The sequence below is a fragment of the Eublepharis macularius genome, chromosome 3 (genome assembly GCF_028583425.1).
Source record: "Eublepharis macularius isolate TG4126 chromosome 3, MPM_Emac_v1.0, whole genome shotgun sequence".
NCBI classification, from domain to species: Eukaryota; Metazoa; Chordata; class Lepidosauria; order Squamata; family Eublepharidae; genus Eublepharis; species Eublepharis macularius.
Window position 1 is genome coordinate 161,520,545 of NC_072792.1, and position 22,456 is coordinate 161,543,000.

Genomic DNA, 22,456 nt, shown 5'->3' on the forward strand with positions numbered 1-22,456 from the left:
ACCTTGCCTTTCCTCTGAGGAGCTCTCCCCTCCTCCATTTTATCCTCACACCAACCCTGTGAGGTACAAAATCAAAAAGAGTCCAGTAGCACCTTTAAGACTAACCAATTTTATTTTATTGTAGCATAAGCTTTCGAGAAAATAAAATTGGTTAGTCTTAAAGGTGCTACTGGACTCTTTTTGATTTTGCTACTACAGACTAACACGGCTAACTCCTCTGGACCTGTGAGGTACGTTAGTCTGAGAGAACTGGTCCATAGTAATCTAGTCAACTTCACGGGATGAATTCGGATTTGAACCTGGGTTTTCCACAGTGTCATCCTAACCATGGTCAAACCCTTCCAAGTCCTTTACCTTCAATGGACTTTGAAGGTTGTAACTCTTAGGATCGCACCTCCAGATAGTAGTCCAACGACCAGACCAAAACCACCATACCACACCAGCTCCCTAGGATCCGAGGGTGCTGTGTTTGAATCCCAATTCAGTCATGGAGCTGACTGGCGACTTTGGGCCACTCGCTCTCTTCTCACAGGATTGTTACAAAGATCAAACAAGAGAAGAGAGAGAAATAAATGCTGCCCTGAGCTTCTCGAAGGAAGAACAGGACTTTAAAAAACATATAGCGGTCAATTGCTCCCTCCCACACTTCAGGGCAAGGTGGAAATTTATTGAATAAACAAACATACTAAAGAGTTTCACACTGGGCCTGGGTAGCTTGTCTCCTTATCTTGGAAACAATACGGGCATTGTTTATTTATTGACATCACTTACAGCTTGATTTTATTGCAGAGACTTGAGAAAACAATGAAAAATATTATTAAACATCTTTCGCCATATGGAACAACCACAGGAACTAGTATACTTGGAGAACTGCGTATTATCACAGAAAGAACATAAGGGAATAAGAGACTTCTTCTTGAATGAATGATACTGCTGAAGTGACACTTTGCTTTTAAGAAGTTAATTTTTGTATCATTTTGCCTTGTTAAAACTCCATTTCCCCTAGAATTAAATCTTGACAGGGGAATTTAGTTTCCTTCCATTCCCCACCCTCTCAATTTCTCAAAAGAACAGCTTCGCATTGAATGTATGGTTCCGCCAGCGTTGTTTCTCTGTGTTCTTACTTTGAAATTGATGTCAGAATTTTGAACTGTATTCCCTGGACAGACAGCAGCAAAAGGATGCCTTCATCAAGAATAAAAGTAACTTTCTTCCTGTAACTTCTTGTGGAATTTAGAAAAAAAAAGTTAACACACAAGACAGCTCTTCATGTTTATTTCTTCTCTCTTTTTATTAAAGAAAAGCATGCCATATTTGTCCGTCATTCTGGATATCGCATAGACTTTTATGCTGAAGAAGTGGGATAAAAATCACAGAATTGCTTTGCAGCAGCCCTGCTAAAAGAGATCTTACTAGCAACCTAAATGTAATTAATGAGTTTTATCAGTCATAAAGAGACTGAAAACACTCTTGGGCAACTCCTATTCCTTATGTGGATCATTTAAAAGGCAATTTCTTCTTTCTCTTTGAACAACATAACACAGTCACTTTTCTTCAATACAGCAAATCAAATATCATATGGGGGTACAGCGTGGTGCGGAGGAGAGAGGATCTGGGACACCCACGTTCGAATTCCCAATTTGCCACAGAAGCTTGCGGGGTGACCTTGGGCCAGTCAGTCTGTCTTATGACCTAACCTACCTCATACCTTATCCTTGCGAGGATAACATGGAGAAAGGGGGGGGGGGAGGGATGAGGCTGCAAGCTGCTTTGCATTCCCCTTAGGAGAAGGGGGGGATATCTCAATAAAATGAAATATATGTTAGAAGTAGTCAAGCCAAGCACTAAATCAAGGACTGGATCCTACCAGCTTTCCTGCTCAATCTCCCTTGATTTCCCTCTCCATTGCAGCCTGTGTACCATGTGACTTTTGCCCACGGGGGGGTCTCACCACCCCCAGCCTATTGGCGGTCAAAAGGGGACCCTCCTCCCTCTTTTGCCAGCAGAAAAACTGGAATTTAATGCATTCTTACCTGGAAGCAAGCCCCCGCAAAACACTGTGGGACTTGCTCCTGAACAACTACTGAGGGCTGCGTGGGGTGGGCGAGTGGGGGAGAGAATAATTGGCTCCCACAGTCTTCATGTCTAATTTCCCTCAGAATGAATCATATCACAGCCCTGCTCTCTCTGGAGTGTTAATTTTGGAAAGCAGACAATCCAGCTTTGCGTCAGCAGTTGTAAAATTAGTTTTAACTTATTTTTAATTGATTTCCCCTGGCAAAGGATAGATGATAACCATTAACTGAAAGGAGGAGGAAAAGCCCTAAGGACAAATGAAAATATTAACATACTAATGCAGAAAGCAAGCAAAATGCATTCGGAAGGTACTGATAGGATTGTGAGCGTGTGCTTGTTTACAGGAGTCTAAAAATTTGTAATGAGGCCAGATTTCAGAAAGAAAACTAAAAAGGCCCCAAATCATTATTGGCTTGGATCATGTCTAAATATTCCCAAGCATGGTGTGTGTGTGTGTGTGTGATTTTGGCTAACTGCTCCTTCATGCAGCAGACGTCCGATGCCCCCAACCAAGCTGTTCGTAGGGTCTCCCGTCACCCATGAGCATCATTTTATGTGGCATTCTGGGTTGGTGTGGGAGGGGAAATTGGCACACACAAAAAATGAACTGTCTCTTGTGCTAGTAGAAATTCTAGGCAAGAGTCAAGCCGTTGTGTTGCAAAAGCAGCACAGATGAAATGAACTCTTCTGTGCTTCAGGAACTATTTTTATTCAAGAAGTGAGGCTTTTTTGTGTGTCGATAGTCCCTGGCCCTGAGTACTCACACCTTTGGGGGGGGGGCTCTTACCCAAAGTCCTGAGGGGGAAATTGAGGGAAGTTGGTGCAACCTTATATATGAACTAGCGACAAAGCCCGTTGTGGAAAAAAATACAACGGGCTCTAGAAAGGGGAGAGCAGGCAGGCATTCCCTCTTCCTCCATCACTGATCTCGGCCGGATGAAGGGGCGGGTGGGCATGGCCACCTCCTCTGCACCTGATCCTGGCCGAGTGAAGGGGGGGCATTGCCTCCTGCTCCACACCTGATCCCAGCTGGGTAAAGGCAGGGGGCGGGCTTTGCCCCCTCTGTGCTCCTGATCCCAGTGAGGTGAAGAAGGCAGGCATTGCCACCTGCTTCGCTCCTTATCTCAGCTGGGTGAAGGTGGAGGGCAGGCATTGCCACCTGCTCCACTCCTGATCCAAGCTGGGTGAAGGTGGGCGGCGGGCATTGCCACCTGATCTGCTTCTGATCCCAGCTGGGTGAAGACGGGGAGCGGGCATTGCCCCTTCTCTGCTCCTAATCCCAGCTGGGTGAAGATGGGGAGCAGGCATTGCCACCTGCTCCACTCCTGATCCCAGCTGGGTGAAGGTGAGGGATGGGCATTGCCACCTGCTCCGCTCCTGATCCCAGCTTGGTGAAGGCAGGAGGAAGGCATTGCTGCCTGCTCCACACCTGATCCCTGCCTGGGCTTCCTGCCATGGCATGCTCTCTGGAGGTCTGGCTGCCTCATCTGAGCTTCCCTCTACAGCAGCGCCGTCTGGTGGCACACCAGGGTAGAAAGTGAGTTGTCTTGAATACACTTTGCCTTTTATGTAGCAGGATACTGGCACCTTTTTTAAAAAACAAAAAACACTGTCAAGAAGTATTTGGAATGTCTGGGGCAGAGCTGAGAATGTGCAACAAAATTACACACTTGACTATTTTCAGCATTATCTTTGAGCCTCACTGTCTCCTAAGTTCTTGAGCCAACACAGCAACTGGCTACCAGACAAGACTGGCACTACTTCACCACACAGCCATGTTCCTCAAATAACCCTCCCAAGGCAATTGCTTCAACCACCCATATTTACTGGCAATTTTGAGAGCTGCTGGGTTGCTAATTTTTCTTCTGACAGGGCTCCTACACACCAAGCCGAAATTCAACAGGCATAGCCTTCCACCTTTGAATTTCTGGCCGAAAGAAGATGCCTCTGTTGAACTTTTTCAGCATGCAAAGCACCACCTTTAATGTGGCAACATCCTATTTTTATAGGATTTTAACTTGCTTTCTGAGACTGGACCTTCTCCTGGACTTACCTGGGTCACAATAGGTGGCCATGACCCCTGCCTGTACCTTCAGGCCGCCAACCATTCCTACAGCCGCCCTGACAGAAGAAGGCCAGCGTTGCTGGACCAAGTAATGCATAGCTCCCTCTACATAAAAGGCTAAGCGTATTCAAGACAACTCACTTTCTACCCTGGTGTGCCACCAGAGGGCGCTGCTGTATCACTGAGCAGCCTCTTCCAGGAGCTGCCAGCAGCAGCTGAGCCACACAGGCCAGGCTATCTAGGCAAACAGGGAATAGGTGTGGGAAGTAAGGGAAAGCTGTTGGGCATGCATGCGATTGAGCCTGGCCCACAGAAGGTGCCAAAGGGCAGGCTGGGGGTGGGGGAGAAGGCTCCAGGTTCTCTCTGGGTTGCAGAGGAAAGACTTGGGAAGGGAGAGGAGGAACAAGGTACACTTTCTATACCTGAAATTGTAAAAAGCCAGCAGAGACCCATGAAGAACTTGCAGCAGTGGTGAAATCCCCCCCCCCCCACACACTCATTCCATCCTGCCTTTCTGCCTCTACCCTGCCGCTTTTCTCTCCCTTAGTCCCAATAGTCTCTATGTTAATTTTTAAATTTTGGACATCAAGGAGAATCAAGATGGGTCGTCATGTTTGTCTGTCTGTAGCAGCAGAAAAGAGCACCTATAAGACTAACACAATTTGTGGTAGGGTATGAGCTTTCCTGAGTCACGGCTCACTTCTTCAGATATTCTTGGTATCAAGAAGAATGTCAAATACGCCACTTCACCAACCAGCTCTCATACTCAAAGAGGTTTAAAAAGAAGTTGCCAAATGACTTGAACACACATGAAGCTGCCTTATCCTGAATCAGACCTTCAGTCTATCAAGGTCAGTCCTGCCTACTCAAACTGGCAGCGGCTTTCTCACGGAGCCACAGCCCCTCCCCTTGAGAACACATGAACTTTACAAGCTTTTCTATTCACTATCAGCTTTAACTCTTATGGCTCTCGAGTCCAGTGGCACTTTAGAGACCAGCTGCATTTTCAGGATGTAGGCTTTCGAGAGTCAGAGCTCCCTTCTTCAGACGCCAAGAGAATCCTGGAAGTTAAAGTTCAGCGAGGATACTGACTGAGCATTCTGCATTATCTTCAACTCCCTTTCTCCCAAAGACTCCAGAGAGGCAATAGATTCATTTACCACTACAACAAAAATGCACTTTTAGGCTCGCTACCAGCAAGTAGTCCATAGAACAAGACCTTCTAAAGCCTGCTCTAGCACAGTTTTATAAGTAATGGCATTTCTCTGCAAGGACTGCCTGTAAGGACTTCACAGAGGAGGAAATGCTGCCAACAAACACAAAAGGCACTCCTTCGTCAGCACTGCTGGTCAGTTCTATAGAGCGCGGCGGAGAAGCAGTCAGAAGCTGGAGAACTGAATTCCGACCGAGTTAGAGGACTTTTGCAGAGCAATAGCGCAACCCGGTGGCAGTTCTTAAAATACTCGCTTTCCAAGGGGGAAAAAAACACCTATCATCAGAGGTCCTTTTTCTTTCTGAAAATAGCCTTTAGAGCAACCTCAGAACTTCCTTACAATTATATTGTCTTGGAAATGATTACCCTGACATTTCAGAATATACAATTCACCTCTGATTTCTACTGTATGATTCAAAGATGGCTCTAAGAGAAACCCCAAACCAAACTTCCTTTGCTCTTATTCTATACTTCTGTTGACAAAGCTGACATCTACAGTACAGTTCTCATTGGAGTCACCTCTTTCTATGCCAACTGACTTCAATGGACATAGAAGGGCGTAACTTTGCTCAGGATGGCGCTGCTAGCTTCCCCACCCCCTTCTGCCTATTCCTGCTACTCCAGTCCCCTTCCTCTTGCTTCCAAACAGCCTTCAAATGCACGTGCAGACCAGGGCCCTAGAAACCTACAGACACCTATTTAGCCGGATATTTCAAATCAGCGTGTGAATAGCCCCTGCATCTGGCAGCCACATATCCATCTCCTCTCTACTCACACTACTTTCCAGTTTGTTTTCTCTTCTCAGGCTCTGCCCTCCCACTCCTTCCCTAGACTGTTCCTTGCTCCAGGCCTCTTTTGCTAGGCTTCCCTCTGGCATTTCTGCCTGCTGTGCGTCTCTATAGGCAATGATCCCGAATGTGATCTGCACAGGCACTGCAGCAACCACCAATGGCTTTCCTGGTACCTCTATGCTTCTTCCCTAAAATATCTCTTCCCCAGAGGAAACAGTAAATCTTGGCTTTCCTCAGGCGCTCGTTCACAAACAGCTGCCTCCCCGTATTTTGTAACTGGTCCCAGCAACTCATGGCAGCCACTTCGTGACCGGCCCCCCACCCCACCCCCCGTTCTCTACATTCCAAAAATTCCCACCAGCTCAGAAAGATCAGGGAGTTTTAGTCAGGGCATCCACAGACCCTCTCACTGCCCCAACTGTCTATGACTTAAGAGCAGCTCAGTCAATCACGGGCAAAGGCTCTGCTATTGCCATAAAGTCCTTGCAGGACTATAATACATATGACTCAACTGGATGAATGGGGCTGATCATTCCCTTACAAGCACATTCCACAGGTGGGCTGTTATGACCCCTTTCTTCTCTTGGGTAGATTTTGCCTTTAATCTTTCCCTTACACCCTCTGGGGAGATTGCTGCCACCAGGAATATTGTATTCCAAGATATTTTATTTAAATTTTCCCTTTGATAATGTGCCTAAGCATCAGGCTCCTTCGTGGTTCTATGTGGCCCTGAGGATAGGAATGGGATATAGCAATGACAGCTACTCTGGGATATAACAAAAGAAAATAAACTTTTATTTTTTCAAGAAGCGTACGGGTTTCATAAAAGTAGTTCTCGGTTCTTAAAGTTACTTCATTTAAACTCATTCACACAGATCTCTTCTAAGGCTTCACACAGTTAGCCTCTTTCTCTATCTCAATATTTCTCACAGACGTGCTTAAAGTTACTCAGGCTGCACACAGCTTGCCTGCTTTCTCTAGACTCAATATTTCTCTCAGAACTGCTTAAATTTACTCAGGCTGCACACAGCTTGCCTGCTTTCTTCTGACTAAATGTTCTTTCCCTGCTCTCAGTCTAAACTGCATTCACTCCACCCACACTCTCAGTCATCAACCAATCACATCACTCACTCATCCCTCTTTCACCTATATCACACAAAGCATTTAAAGACACATGCACACATTTACTTAAAATCATTACATGGACCTTTTAGGAAGCTGTAGTGTGAGCCACTAGCGTAAGTTACCTGGCAAGCTCGTCTTCATTACATCAATGCCAACTTGACGGTTGGGCTCAGCTGCAAGGACGGCAAAATTCCCTTGATGAGAGATGTTGAAGTTGAACGGGGAATGGATGCCGCGTAAGTCATTTGCAAGGACAGGTTTGCCTTTTGAAGTCCTTTCTAACACTATCACATTCCAAGGAATGTTCAGTTTTTCAACAATTAATTTCCTCATCAGCAGACGACCTGCCTATGAAAAAAGAAATGCGCAAAAGATGCTCAATGGGTAAGCTTTTCTTTATAAATAAAAAAGCAATTCACTAAAAAACTGCTTTCCTTTAAAAAAAAATAGTCTTCTACAGAGCAAAAAGCTATTCTGTATTTATTCTCCATGTCCAGGGTAATGCTGATCTCCACTTTGGGGTCAGAAAGCAATTTTCCCCAGGCCCATTTGGCAAGGGATCCTGATAGTGTTTTGCCATCTTCTGGGCACGGAATAAGGGTCACTGGGTGTGTTGGGAGGGGGGAGGTATTTGTGAATTTCCAGCACTGTGCAGGGGATTGAACTAGATGATCCTGGAGGTCCCTTCCAACCCTATGATTCTATGATTCCTCCGCCCACCCCACAGCACAACGAAGGATAAATTTTGCAACCACTTTTCTTTATATTATAATTTATTCGTTTATTATTGAGGACACAAACTGCCTTTATAGTAACTGTTACTTCGGCATGATTTAAATATGAGGCTGGCTTCTAAAAAGAAATTCCCTGTATGATAGTGAAATATGCTCAGACTCACTTAAAGTCAGTGAGCACTAAACTCTGGGAAACCCAGGTTCAAATCCCAAGTCCAGCACAAAACTCACTGGGCTACTTTAGGCCGGTCGGTCATAGTCCCTCAGCCTAACTGACCTCACCGGACTGTTGTGGGAATAGAGAACTGTGTACACCACTCTGAGCATCTTGGAGAAAGGGAGGGATAAAATGTTCTGCAGAGATAAAATGGGTTGGCAAATGCAACGCTACTCAAATGCCAAATTAGCGCTCCAGTGCAACCTGCAAACAGAGCAGCAGCAGAACCGTGAAGCAGCAGTTTAAACACAACACTGCATAATGTGTTTAAATATGGCTTAGGCAGAATCCTCCAACAGCCGTGGTGCCAAACAGGAGGAGAAAATGGAACCATAAAAAGAAGCTAGTTTCAGGTGGGCAGCTGTGTTGGCGTCTAGGAGAAGAGCTAGATTCAAGTCCAGTAGCACCTAAAAGACCAACTCGATTTCCAGGGTGTAAGCTTTTGAAGGGGGTTTGATTATTAAAGGCTCATACGCTGGAAATCGAGTTGGTCTTTAAGGTGCTATTTGACCCAACTGTTGCCCTTAATAAGAAGAAATTCAGCACAATTGTTTAGTATGGGGGGGGGGATGCCACACTCAGCTGGCTGAATCTTCTACTCAGTCTAGTCTAGTGGTCAGTGCAGAGGTAAGGCACACTCTTTCTTTCCATGGCTTATGCATCTCTGGAGCACTGTATGGCTCCGCACACCGACTGCAAGAGCACCCATCGTCTGGGAGTGCCTTAATGTTTAAAAAGGGGGAAAGGCCAAAAAATATAAATATACCATAGCAGCCTTGGCATCGCGGGCAAAGACAAACTGTCCAATGCGCTCCTTCTCTTCTGGCTGAACCAGGCGCATGGCCAGCAGCCAGTCCTCACGGCAGGGGCCCCAGGAGGAATAGGCAAAGGCCCAGCGGACACTCTCCATAGCAAGCTGCTCCAAGGAAGCCATGGCACGCCAGAACATAAGTGGAAGTCTGCAACGGGCAAAGTATACACTCACACAGCCCGTGAGATGAGAACTGAGGCCAACAGCCTCTGAGCTGGAAAGATCTGAGTTCAAATCCTCGCTGTCCTGGGAAGCACCAGGCCTGGCCTTGGCAGCCCCTGTCTTTCAGTCTAAATGACTTGACAGGGTTGTGATAAAACAGATTATCCCCATTAACACCTCAGATGAGAGACAGGGTGCAGAATGTGAGGGATGAATAGATGATTCTCCGACTTCTTCAATTAGCAGCCAATCCGGTTACTATTCCTCTTCATATTTAGTCTGGGTCCGTTGCTGTTCCTGGGTGGGGGATAACATTTTTTAACGCCTATGTAGAGAGAGCTCTAAAGGAAACGAGAAAACAGCTGGTTTTAACGATCACTCCCCAGGCTAGTTCTTTAGGAACGCAACGTCGCTGGGTGCCCTTTCTTGGAAGCGAGCCCCATTTAGATCAGTGGCGCTTCCTTCCGAGAAAGAGGCACCAGACCGGCTTGCAGAACTTGCAACGCAGCCAAGCGCTTAGCCCCCGACCCCTGCAAAAGAGCAACTCCCGAGCCCACCGGCCACCACGCGCTAACATTTGCCACGCGCTCCTTCCAGGGACAACACGACCCACCCGAGAGCAAACGTCAATTTTGCGTGTGACAGCATAGGCCAATCACAGCAGCGTGCCCCCGCAGAAGGCATAGAGGTAGAAAAAATATAGTTCTTTGACAATCTTCACTTCCGGTCACCAATCGACCCCCGACACATGAGGATCAGAAAGGGGGCGGTAAATCTCTCTCGACTTGTCCTGTTTCACCGCCAGAGTTGCCCCGCGCGCTCACTAGAAAGCCGGAAATACTACTTCGGTTTAAGTTGATTCCGTTCCCCTTTGGTAAGAGGCGGGCCTGACACTGAAACGTTACAAAGACCGGGGGGGCGGGGTTTTCAACTGTAATTACACGCATCTCCGCCAACGAGAAAGCAGAGATCTTTTGACAGACACAGAAGAAAGCCAGTGAAGAGCCGTGGTAGATTTTGGGGGAGGAGATTGCAGTTAGTCTCCGAGAGATTGTGGAGGATGCAGGTAAGCGGCTTTTGGCGTGCGATAAGGAGGTAGGGCCTCCTTTGTTCATAGTGAGTCTTTTATTTTGGATGGGTGTTAAATTTGATGGGTAACCGTCAGCTTCAAAATTACATTCTTCTTCGGGCAGGGTTGCCTCAGGAAAGACCCGTAGAACGGACCTGACGGGAAGAGCGTCTGTGTCGGTATTCGCATGCGCACATTTTTGAGCTTGCGCCGAGGTACAACTGAAGCTGCAACTGCGGGTGTTCCCTTACCTGGCGTTAGATGGACAGGCGCGTGAGAGACAGACGCTCAAGATGCATTAAAATGCAAGGCCGTGTTTTACTAGGGCTCCCAAGCCTTTGTTATCCCCCCTTTCCCCATATTACTGTTTTTCTCCGTGCACTGTTGATCCCACTGAATTCAACGAAGCTTAGTCGCCAATAAATTTATGGGAGATTGTATCTTATTTGGATGGTTTGGGTTATTTTATTTATCTATTTTGCAAAGTGGCTCAGTGATTTGGAGGTTACTGTAAAAGAAATGGGTCGTCATTAGGAATTGTATGAATATATATTTAATTAATTGGCTATTTAGTACTGTGATGACTAGATTTTTAGAAGAATATTCGAGTCCAGTAGCACCTTAAAGACCAAGCTAGTTGGTATTTAAGGTGCTACTGGTCCTGAATCTTGCTCTTCTACTGCAGACCAACGGAGCTATCCACCTGAAACTAGCTTTTTAGATTAGTTATATTGGTACAAACTAGTTTTATTTGCCCCAAGGTCTGTATAGCATCTTTATATTACATTATTTATTGTCTATTCTTGCAATAATTTGCAAAGCCCTTTATCCAAACAATCTTGCAGAGGTAGGAGGGGTGAGTTAACAACCAGGAGAGCAGGAGTCCACATTTCCAGACACATGAAAGTTCCCAACCCTCTCTTCTTCCTTCATTATCCACTGTATCACCCTCCTCCTGACATTATTGAATAAAATGTGTATTATAGAATATAGATGTAGATCGCCTCAGGCATCTACAACACAGAAAGGAAGATGAAAACATTGTTTTGTTTTGTTGAAAGGAGGAGACCTGCATGAAAACATAACAAATCTCTGATGAAGTGTTCTGTACTGAAGTGTGTGACCTCTTTGTGTTATCCTAGCTATGGTCCATTGGTTGAACTGATGAACCCGTGAGACCTGCGACATAAGCCTTAATACAATTAGAGGGAAATAAACCCTACTAATTTCAGAGGAATTTGCTTCTGAGTAAGTATGCTTTGAATTGTGAAATCCCTTTTCAGCTATTGAGGGTAATTCTGCAAAGTAACAATGGGCAATTGAATCCAGGGCTGGCAAGAGGAGATGACTAGGGGCATACCCTGGGTTCCAGTGAGGTAAATGGGTCATGAGACACTCAGCTTTCATGTGAGTTTTGGATTGGGTCTCAATTATGTCAGAAGAGGGCCCAGCAGAAATCATTGTCTGATAAAGAATTCTGAAAGGAAAAAAGGTCTTTTAATTTTAAAATAGATTAGAGTATCTGTTAGTCTGTAGAGCAGTAGTGTGTTAAAGATGTAATAGTACAGCTATGAATATATTCCAACCTTCAAAGAGGAACACACTCAGTTCAGTCCCTTTTCTGTGGACAGACTGCTCACTCATCAGTAAAGCCACTATCTCATTTGGATTCAGAATTCTGATTATTAGCTTCTATCCACCTCAGTACTAACTCCAAGCACCTATTCACAAGATCTGTTTCCCCACCTTTGATTAAAAGGCGATACCAATATAATTTGCTTTCTGTACTATAGCAGTACAAAACTGTTCTATTCAATCCATTGGCTTCTTTTACCAATATATTTTTGCAAAAATGAGTATATGGGAACCATGTCATTTTACTGTTATTAATGACATTTGGAGATGGAACTTGCTTTAAAGAAAGATGGAAATCAAATGGGCAACTAAGGTTAAAAATTGACAGTGGCAATAGCAAGAGAAAGAACCAGACCCAAAGTGTACAGGGGTGAAAGATAATTTATTTACTTCATTTATACCCCACCTTTCTCCCCAGTAGGGACTCAAAGCAGCCTACAGCCTTCTCCTCTCCTCCATTTTATTGACACAACAACCCTGTGTGGTAGGTTAGGCTGAGAGAGAGTCTGGCCCAAGGTTAAATAGCAAGATTCTATCACAGAGTGAGAATTCTAACCTGGGTCTCTCAAATCCTGGTCCAGCATGCTAACTACTGCACCACACCGGCTCACCTTGAGTCTCTTGTGGAAGAAAAGCTGTTGCACATGGGCACTGGTGCAATCTCCATGTGTGAGAGCAAAACAGCAGGAAAGGAGTTTGCTCAAACTTAAGTTGAGTTTTCTTCAGGACATTAAACTATTTATGATCTCAACAGTCTTAAGAAAGCTGCAGTTTCCATTCCTCCATCCCCTTCCAATTTACTGTTCGCTGTTGAATGTTTTTTTTTCATGAGCAAATCCCCCAAACAATTCCTTTTGTCTGCTTGGACTACTCTAACCAGTGTGAGCTTGTGCAAGTAAGCAACATCTCTTGCAGAGCTGAGACTCCAACTCCAGAATGATAGTTGGATTTTGGTAATTCCTGCTGGTGTCCCTGCTGTGTCTCAAACTATTTCCGAAGCACTGAAAAACACTTTCAAGTCCAAATGTGCCCCTTCTGTTTAATGAAGTAACGCTAGCATGTATTATTGATAAATGCCAGCTTTTGTGAATTCACATCTCTCATTGTCAGCAATAGTGTTGTGAATAAAAAGAAGTGGCTGAATATTAATTATCCCTGTAAGTTACTCACAAAGAGAGTTTTCAATGTAATTTTTTGCACAGCAGAGTTCTTGGCCATGTTAGCCTTGTGCCATCACAGCACAGAAGATATAGTGCATGTGTGCATTGCCTGGAACTCCATGCCCCATTGGTAGGTCCAAAAGGTAGCTTATCATGCCAGGAGCTGGCACATTCCTGCATGCCAGAGAAGAGGGATGTACCAAGGATAGAGCAAAGAACAAAAAAAAAAAAGATAGTGTAGTGGAAAAGGAGTTGTTTTATTCAAATATACTGCCCCAACATGTTTCGCTGACACTTCTTCAGGGGGATCCTTATAATAGTATCAGGCAAATCCCACAGCAACAGTTTTTCAGAGAATGAAGTAACTCCTTTTCCACCACACCATTGTTTTTTGTTCTTTGTACATTACTTCATGCTCAGCACAGTGACTTTTGCACTGTGCCATCTGTATACTGACAGTAGGATTTTACTCACAGAGATGGTGTCAGTGTCGGTGGTTCTGCATTAATGAATAGAATGTGATTAATACATAATACATCATAATACTGTTGGGAAAGCGTTATAGGAAAGTATAAAAAGCATATAGTAACGTGCATTTAATGCACGGATATGCAACTGTAATTACTGTGCAGGTTATTAACTCATGTTCCATATCTCTACATAACTGTAGATGGGAAAATACGATTGTTAAAATTTTTAACTTAATTTATTTTCTATTAATCCTCTCTTTTTTTGCCCTTAACACTTCTTTCTACCATCCACTGTTCTCTCCATTCCACTCCCTTATCCTTCCTTCAGTCTTGTTTCTGTCTTTCCCCATCTCTACCCTTCATCTCTGATTTCAGCAGAAATAGTGCGCAAGCTTTCAATCTCTCAGAAATTCATACAGTGAGAGAGTCTCAGAGTGAGGTGGGTCATGCAGCTTGACTAGCCGTAAACAGGATGTAAAAATTGGCCCAATTCTTCAAGTTCTTCTGCATCCAGTTGGAAGTGGAATGTCCATGGAAACGCTTAGACAGAACTATTGCATTATTCCGTGGAAAATATTAGGCAATTGTATTGTATTTATTGTGTTGCTATACTATTTCTACTGCACTTCTAAAAACTCCCGTAATCCTCCTCGAGTTTCAGTGAGAAAGGTGTCCTACAGATGAAGGAAATAAATAACCAAAATACCAGGCATTCTCCCATCCCTTCCTCCACTTTTGATGGGCTTGTGTTGGCCTTAGATATTTTCACAAAGAAATGGGAAACAGACACAAAAATGGGAGTTGGAGATTTCTCCAAGGGTCCTGATAGGCAAGGAAGGAGCTGCTGTTGGCCCAATGGCCTTCTTTTTGCCACGGGACCAGTAAGTTCCTAATAAGCACTTGTACCATTTGGGTGAAGAAGATTTCTTCCCACCAGTTTCCTAATGTTAGTAGAGATCTACATCCCCGCTTCTGTTTTGGGACACTAGTTGTGCCCAAAACAGTCTCTGAATGACAGCTATTTTCTGCATGTCAGATGGATTTTTTGCAATAAATTATTTTAAGAACTTCTTTTCTTATGGTGTCAGTAACTTTTTTATATTTTACCTCCCTCAGCAAGAAGAATAGAGTGAAGTGGCCATGGCCAACCGATATGATTCCATTAGTGCTCCAGCTTGCAATGGGATCTCAAAACCTGAAAAGAAAACCAACTCCTTAGTAGCAGAAGGCCACGGGCAGCAAATCTTAAATGTTCTGCAAAGCTTCAGAGATCAAAACATCTTTTTTGACTTTAAAATACTTGTGAAAGATGAAATAATCCCATGCCATCGTTGTGTACTAGCCGCAAGCAGTGACTTTTTCAGGTAAACCTGTTTCTAAAATAGCATTCATGCATATGGATATTTTAAAAATATTACTCAGGAGCTTGGTTATGCATATTTGTGCATAAAATTTTTGAATGATTTTTGTTTTACTTTTGACCTCTAGAAGTAGTTGTGCATATAATATATTTATAATATATATAAAATTATATAATTTTATAACCGAAGCCTTGTTATCATTACCTCTTCAGCAGGTAATATTTAATATCATGATTCCAAGATGGTAACCACTCACCATTAGTTGTACGTAAAAAGAGGCAGATGGGGATTCACATTGTCACTGGGCCAGCTAAGTACTGCTCTGTTGATGGGTTTTTGCATCCAAGTGCATATTTACTTCCATATAATCAATTTATGGGCAAGGTTGATTCCATCTACAGAACTACCTTGCTGGGTCAGGTCACTTGTCACTAACATGAATTACCTTGTTTGTGAAATTTTTAAAAATATTTTTTCTATCTGCCTTTATGTTTTATAAACTGACTGCATCAGGCCAACTGATTCGTCTTGACTTGCATCCTTTCTTTGATACTGGTTTATAACAGAGAATGCAGGAAAAGTATACAATAACAGAAAGTAACAAGAAGTACACCATTCTCTTTCATTTTTTTAAAAAATGATTTCATTTGTTCCCTGCTTTTCTTCTGCTGTGGAACTCACCACCATGTATAGAATCCCATAAGGACTCCCACCTGAGCAGCGACTAGATCCACACCTGCTTAGCTTCAGAAAGGTTCCTGCTTCATGATTTCACATCATACCCTGGAAAAGTTTAAAAGTAACATGTACTTGAAACTGCCTGACCTGGATGACTCAGGCTAGCCCAATCTTGTCAGATCTCAGGAGTTAAGCAGAGTTGGCCCTGGTTAGTACTTGAATGAGAGACTGTCAAGGAAATCCAAGGTTGTTTCACAGGGGCAGGCATCTGTTCATCTCTTGCCTTGAAAATCCTGGGGTGTGTGCGTGTGCCATGAATTGGGTGTGACTCACCAGCACTTTCCACTACCGTACTTAAAAATTCATCCTTTTAGCAGTAAATAGCTGCTAAGATTCCGCAACCTTATGACCAGAACAAAAGAACTATGACACTAGTTCCATGAGTCCAAAGTTTGCTAGTTTATTTTTTAAGGAAAGTCCAATGTGTCTTTTAAAGTTGGCCTTTTGGATTTTTTAAAAAGAGGGAGTAGGCTATAGCTCAGTGACAGAGCATTCATTTTGCATGCAGAAGGTCCTAATTTCAATCTCCAGTTACAATGAGCAGATAGGACGTGATGTGAAATATCAACTGGGACCTTTAAAAGCTACTGCAATTCAGAGTAGACAATACTGACCTTGACTGACTCCATAGAAGGCAGAACTACTACCCTGTACTGCCCAGCAAACTGTCCTTGAAACCAAGGGGAATTTCAAATATAGGTTGTAGTGTGACGTAAGATGGGGAAGGCTGTTCAAAGGGGGGGGGAATCAATATTCCACTGGACATACATAAGTCCTTGAGGGAACTCAAGTAGCTCTTTGGATTCTGGCCTGTGAGTTGGTTTTTGAAGACCATTACACACATCAAATTCCAAGATGTTGAAGCCTCATTTTATTCTACTGAACTAATTAAACCTGGCAGACGTGTTGATGAAATATTACCTGTTCTTTTAATTTGATGCTTGTACTGAAGTAGTTTAGTATGCATTCACTGAACAAGTAATTCACTCTGTGTTGCCCTGTACTTTACTAAAGATGCAAATACAATCCTGTGTAATTGTTTTTATCATCATCTTTTCCTCTGTGCAGAGACAAACTAGATTTTGGAGATTATTTATTGTATGTTCATCTTCTCTATTTCTTAACTGCAGGGCCATGTTTGAAGTTAATATGAAAGAAAGAGATGACGAGAGTGTTACTATTAGTAATTTATCACCCACAGCAGTGAAGGCTTTTCTAGATTATGCCTACACTGGAAGGACAGAGATAACAAATGATAATGTAGAAATGTTCTTCCAGCTCTCATCCTTCCTCCAAGTTTCTCTTCTTTCCAAAGCTTGCAGTGACTTTCTAATTAAGAGCATTGATCTTGTCAACTGCTTGCAGCTGCTGTCCATATCTGAAAGTTATGGCTCCACTCAGTTGTTCAGCCATGCACTAGATTTTGCACACCACCATTTTTCCTTACTGCTCCGAACAAACGATTTCTTGGAAATGAATTTTGAAATCTTGCAAAAATGTCTAGAAGCTGATGTGTTGAATGTCCCAGATGAGGAATATGTGTTGAAAGCTGTCTTTCGGTGGACAAAGCATAATTTAGAAGCAAGACAGAAGTACCTTCCCCACTTGATGAAAGCAGTAAAATTACATCAGTTGTCTGAGGAGGTATTGCAGAACTTCTTATACTCTGAAGAACAGTTGCTTGAAAGCACCAGCTGCATAGTAATGGTCAAGGAGGCAATCAAATGTGTGCAGAGTTCCAGTGGGTTGTTTCCAGATGCTCGGCCATCAACTACAGAGAAGTACATACTGGTTCACAAAACTGAGGAAAATGGTGTATTACAACATACATTTTGCTATAACATTAAAACTGATAAATGGAAAGAACTAATGCACACTCAGATAATTGATCTTCCAGGATCAAGTTTGTCTAGTTATGGTGAAAAAATATTTATAACTGGTGGATGCAAAGGGAAATGTTGCCGGACAATTAGACTTCATATTGGTGAAAAATTTCATGATGCTACCAACCAAACCTGGTGTTACAGTCCAGCAAGTGACAGCATCTCTTTAGTATCTCCTATGAAGAAGCCAAGAACGATGCACACATCTGTTGTGACCCTAAATCAGTTGTTTGTAATAGGGGGAAAGACGAGGGCATCTCAGGGTATCCAAAGCCTTTTGGATGTGGAAGCATTTAGTCCTCTCTCTAGAGAATGGAAATCGGTGAGTCCGTTACCAAGAGGCATATATTACCCCGAAGCAAGTGCATGTCAAAGTACAATTTATGTACTTGGTTCTAAAGTAGAAATGACTGATGCTTTTAATCCATCTCTTGATTGTTTCTTTAAGTATAATGCTGCAACTGATCAGTGGTCTGAGTTGGTAGCCGAATTTGGGCAATTCTTTCATGCAACCTTAATCAAAGCTGTTCCAGTGAACTGCACACTGTACATCTGTGACCTTTCCACCTACAAAGTTTATAGCTTTTGTCCAGATACTTGTGTCTGGAAAGGGGAAGGCTCTTTTGAATGTGCTGGTTTTAATGCAGGAGCAGTTGGAATAGAAGATAAAATTTACATCCTTGGAGGCGATTACGCTCCCGATGAAATCACCGATGAAGTGCAAGTCTACCACAGCAGTAGGTCTGAGTGGGAGGAAGTTTCACCTATGCCAAGAGCCTTAACTGAATTTTATTGTCAGGTGATTTGGTTTAATAAATATAGGGATCCATGGTCATTTACAGTAGTAAAATAATACAATTTATTGATTATAGTCAACTTCATAATACTTGAAGATTATTTCTTTTTAATTTGAGGGATACTGAAAATTGGGGCCACAATCTCCCAAGCACTGTTTTCATTGAATCTACATTAAGTTCAGTAGTGGAGCAAAGTTTGCTGACTGCAACCATTATCATCCAAATATATTAAAATAGCTGCCGCGTGTTGTATGAATTGCTCATTTCATTAAAGAACCACAGGTTGCATTCAAAGGTTCTGTTTCACTAGTGGTAGAGCCTTTGTACAACAGATGATGACTTCTGCTAGTGGAACATGCCTCTTCTGCTAAACTATGGCTTCATGTGTTGGTGACTGGTAGAAGGCTGTCCGCATTATAGGATGGTTCCACCATTAGCAGAATGGAAGTTCTGCTTCAAGGACATGGCAAGGGATCAAAGAACTTCAACAGTCTGAAAACCCACCTTTTTGAATGGCTGTTGAACTGGATTAATAACACTATGCTAAGTAGGGTTGCCAGGTTCCTAGGGGGGCAAACCAGGGGATGGGGGGACACGAGGGGAGTCACACGGGGGGGGGGGGTACTCACCTCATTCCTGTCACAACCGGAAGTAATGGGTCACACTGGGGCTGATTGAGTCAAAATTGGCCTCAAGCGCTAACATTTGGGGCTAATTTTCACTCAGTCGGCTCTTGGCGCAACCCAGTACTTCCATGTTGTGCTAGGAATGACGATATTCCTGGTGCGACAGAGGGGTGCTCTGGAGCACAAGGGAGCGCACTTTGCCCCCAGCATGGTGTTCTTACACCTTTTCCCTGCTGGCCAGATAAGAGGAAGTGATGGGAGGGAAGAGGCTGGGAGTGCGGGATCCCCCACCCCCACTGGGGGGAATGGCAAGCCTAGCACTAAAGGGGGGCATTTAATTATTGGGAGTTCTTGCTGGAATTTTTGCATATGTCATTTTGATGTGGGTTTTTAATTTGATCGTGTTTGGTGATGAATGTTGAAAGGGTCTTCAAGGTCTTTGAGTAAAAGGCGGTCTATACATAAAATAAAGTACTTCATTGATCCCAATGGGATTTTGATATTCTTATTTTAAATAACCCTCCCCCGGCCATATGACAAAATACTGTTGAAATGGAGGGGAGTTTCAAAAGCATTTTATAGTATGGCTTGGGGATCAGCTGTTCAAAGAAACAAAGTTAAAATCCATTGGGCTGATGCAAATTCCTCACCAGAAATTTTCAGGTCAATACATCATTTTTTTCTAAAGTTAAAACAGATCAGTATTCTGATACTATTTTTGACAAGTATGGCTTTCCCAGTAGACAAAGACAGGCCGAAAAGTTGGAAGTTTTTCTAGAGGAGTAAAGTATGATGGATTACCCCGGAAATCAGAAAGCAAAAATTTAACTACTGTTCTTAAAATTTCTGGGTATTAGGCTTATACCAACACAGAAAGGAAGGACATCTGTGACTGTTTCTGTTAGAGCCCTGCATGTAGCATTGTTCACAAATTACTTTCACTGATTTCGAACAGAATGGCTTGAACTACTTTGCTGGGCAAAGTAATTTAGGTGTGGAGCAGCATCGTCCATTTTATGCAATAAAGACATCTCATGTTTTACTCATTGTCAGCTTCTTGGCCCAAGTAGTTTTAGTTTTTGCTCCTAGGAATAAAGTGATCCAGATCATCATCATCATCATTATTTGAATTATCCGAAACACAATCAACAATAAGCAGAGGGCACGTTATTATTGATTGGCCTTCCTAAGCTGATACAGATTTCCACCAGAGACTTAAGTATCAACCAGATATTTGCGTAATATGCATGCTGTTCCAAGTAGCGCCGTCTTTTGCAGTTCTATAGGTTGTTATGTCAGAAAGCTGCAGTTTTTCCATATGAATTGCAAAGTTCTTCGAGATGGTTCCAAGTGTCCCGATGACAATGGGGACTACTGTTGCATTCTTCTTCCGTAGTTGGGTAGTTTTTGTTGCCAGATCTCTATATTTAATCATTTTTTCTTGTTCTTTTTCTTTGACTCTGGCATCCCTAGGAATTGCAATGACGATTATCCAGACTTTTCGATTTTCCACGACTGTAATGTCTGGTGTATTAGGTTCAAGGTGCCAATCAGTTTGTATTATTATTATTATTATTATTATTATTATGTAGTTCTTGATGCATTCCACTGAAATGATTTTTCCAAAGTTTCGTTATGTCTTGTCTTTCCCTCTATGGTGGGGCTGTAGGAAGAGTTCTTTCTTAATATTGATAATTATGACATTCATTTTTTGGACAGGGTTCTTTCTGATATCTTTTATACTGAACTTGATTCTTTTCCTATTTCTGCCTTTTCTAGTCACCACCTTTATTTATAAAATCACACTCACAGTTTGAGAATCATAGATCTAAGACTTTCATTAATGCTAATGTAACAAAGGGTTTTTTTCTTTCAAAGGACCTTTCAGGTTGTTCCATTAAGATTACCCTTCGCTTAACCAAGATAGATGCAAAAAAAGAAAAGAAAAAAGAGACACATTTTGAATTTTTGTGTACATCCTTGACTTCAAAATTCTCTTTTTTAAAAAAAAAAAAAAAGCATGAAGGAAAATTCAGTTGACTTGGTGCTATACGGAAAATTGATTCATGGAATCCATTTCTGTAAAACCTATTGATTATATTGATGCTGCATAATGCAGTCAGAAAGGAGTAGTTAATGAAGGATAAAAATTGTGCTGTTGGAGCCTCTAGCATTTTCCTATTATACTGCTTTAGAAATCCCGCCCCACCGCCCTGCAGGCTCAGAGGAGGCGGTTCAGCGGCAAAGGAGCTGGCTCCAGGCCGTCGCAGCGTCGTGCATGCTGCCGCAGCTGCCCACCCTCCCCCTCTCCCTGACGGCCAGGTAAGGGGGTGGGGGTGGAGGGATTGCTCCCCCTCACTTCAGTATGCGAGTATTTACGGAGCATACCGAAGCGAGTAAATACCAGAATTCCGAAGTGGCGTGCCGCTTCGGAATTATGGTATTTCCAAATCCCCCCCCCGCTTCGGGTAAACCCAAAGCAGGAAACCCGATTCTTTTCGGGATGCACACCCCTAGTTAGAACTTATTTCTAAGTAAGGTTTAGAATTGCCTTGCATAGAAGGCAAAGTGAAGACATGGGAAATCTGTGAAAGAAGATGCAAGATTCAGAAGTTACTTTCCTACAGATACGATTCTTCCTTATTGGATTGGTAGTATGTATAACATGGAGCAGGGACTGTTTCAGGGTTCCAGACTGCTGATTTCCGGTTTCTGTCTTATACAGTCCTACTGTTCTGGATGAAATATGTTTGCATCAATACATCACTTTGTTTGCATGAACGCATGAAATGTGGTGGGAGGGGCTATGGTATGGTGGTAGAAAACAAGCTTTGCATGTAGAAAATCCCATGTTCAGTCCCTGGTATTTCCAATGACAGGACCAGGTAGCATGTGACATGAAAGACCTCTTTGCCAGTTTGAACAGCCAATACTGAGCTTGATAGACCAATGATCTGACTCGGTATAAGGCAACTTCTTGTGCTAGTTCTCTAAGGCTGTAGTCTTAAGTATATTAACAGGGAAATAGTAAGCTCTACTTAATTTATTTCTGAGTAACATTACATAGGACCGGGCTGTATGCCTTGTAAGAGCTCAAGTGTAAAATGCAAACAAGAATTTTATTACAGACCTAAAAAGTATTAATAAGAATTGAATTTTAAGGAATAAATATCGTGTAGTCTGAAAAAATCAGCAGCCTATCAATATATCTGATCATTCTTACAATAAGATGATATAATCATACCAAAACAATTTTTATATTCAGATATTATATTATCAGTAAAGCTAAAATAGACAATGACTTAACAAGCATTAATATAATGTATATAAAATTTCTTCTACTTAATTTCCTGACTAATTTATAATGAATGCTAACTTGTTAGTATAATAGAAATTATAATCTGCAGTAATCATAAATGTTAATGTCAAAATGTAATATTTTATGCCATTGTTTTGCACAATGTAGGATATTTTATACCTCTGTGAACTGTGTTAACAGGAACTAGAATGGGAATACTCAATC

At 42.7% G+C, this 22,456-nt stretch overlaps 2 protein-coding genes across 5 annotated transcripts in view; one reads left to right on the forward strand and one right to left on the reverse strand.

Annotated features, from left to right (window-relative positions):
* The window catches only part of AASDHPPT (aminoadipate-semialdehyde dehydrogenase-phosphopantetheinyl transferase), a 29,587-nt gene extending 19,793 nt beyond the window's left edge, over positions 1-9,794 (reverse strand). For all 3 annotated transcript variants that reach the window (XM_054973061.1, XM_054973059.1, XM_054973058.1), the window contains exons 1-2: positions 8,988-9,794; positions 7,393-7,618 (exon numbers count right to left, since the gene is read on the reverse strand). In XM_054973061.1, the coding sequence (XP_054829036.1) occupies positions 7,393-7,618; positions 8,988-9,170 (409 nt within the window). In that variant the 5' untranslated portion in view covers positions 9,171-9,794. The remainder of the gene's footprint in view (positions 1-7,392; positions 7,619-8,987) is intronic.
* Positions 9,795-10,237: 443 nt separating this feature from the next.
* Positions 10,238-18,869, forward strand: KBTBD3 (kelch repeat and BTB domain containing 3). 2 transcript variants are annotated; one of them, XM_054975088.1, is made up of 5 exons: positions 10,238-10,260; positions 10,388-10,478; positions 11,406-11,511; positions 14,645-14,892; positions 16,758-18,869. In XM_054975088.1, the coding sequence occupies exons 4-5, from the start codon at positions 14,669-14,671 to the stop codon at positions 18,361-18,363; spliced, it is 1,830 nt and encodes a 609-aa protein (XP_054831063.1). In that variant the 5' UTR covers positions 10,238-10,260; positions 10,388-10,478; positions 11,406-11,511; positions 14,645-14,668; the 3' UTR covers positions 18,364-18,869. The 2 variants fall into 2 exon arrangements, with proteins under 2 accessions (XP_054831063.1, XP_054831064.1); XM_054975089.1 differs by having other exon boundaries at positions 10,239-10,260; positions 10,388-10,442.
* Positions 18,870-22,456: the final 3,587 nt, after the last annotated feature.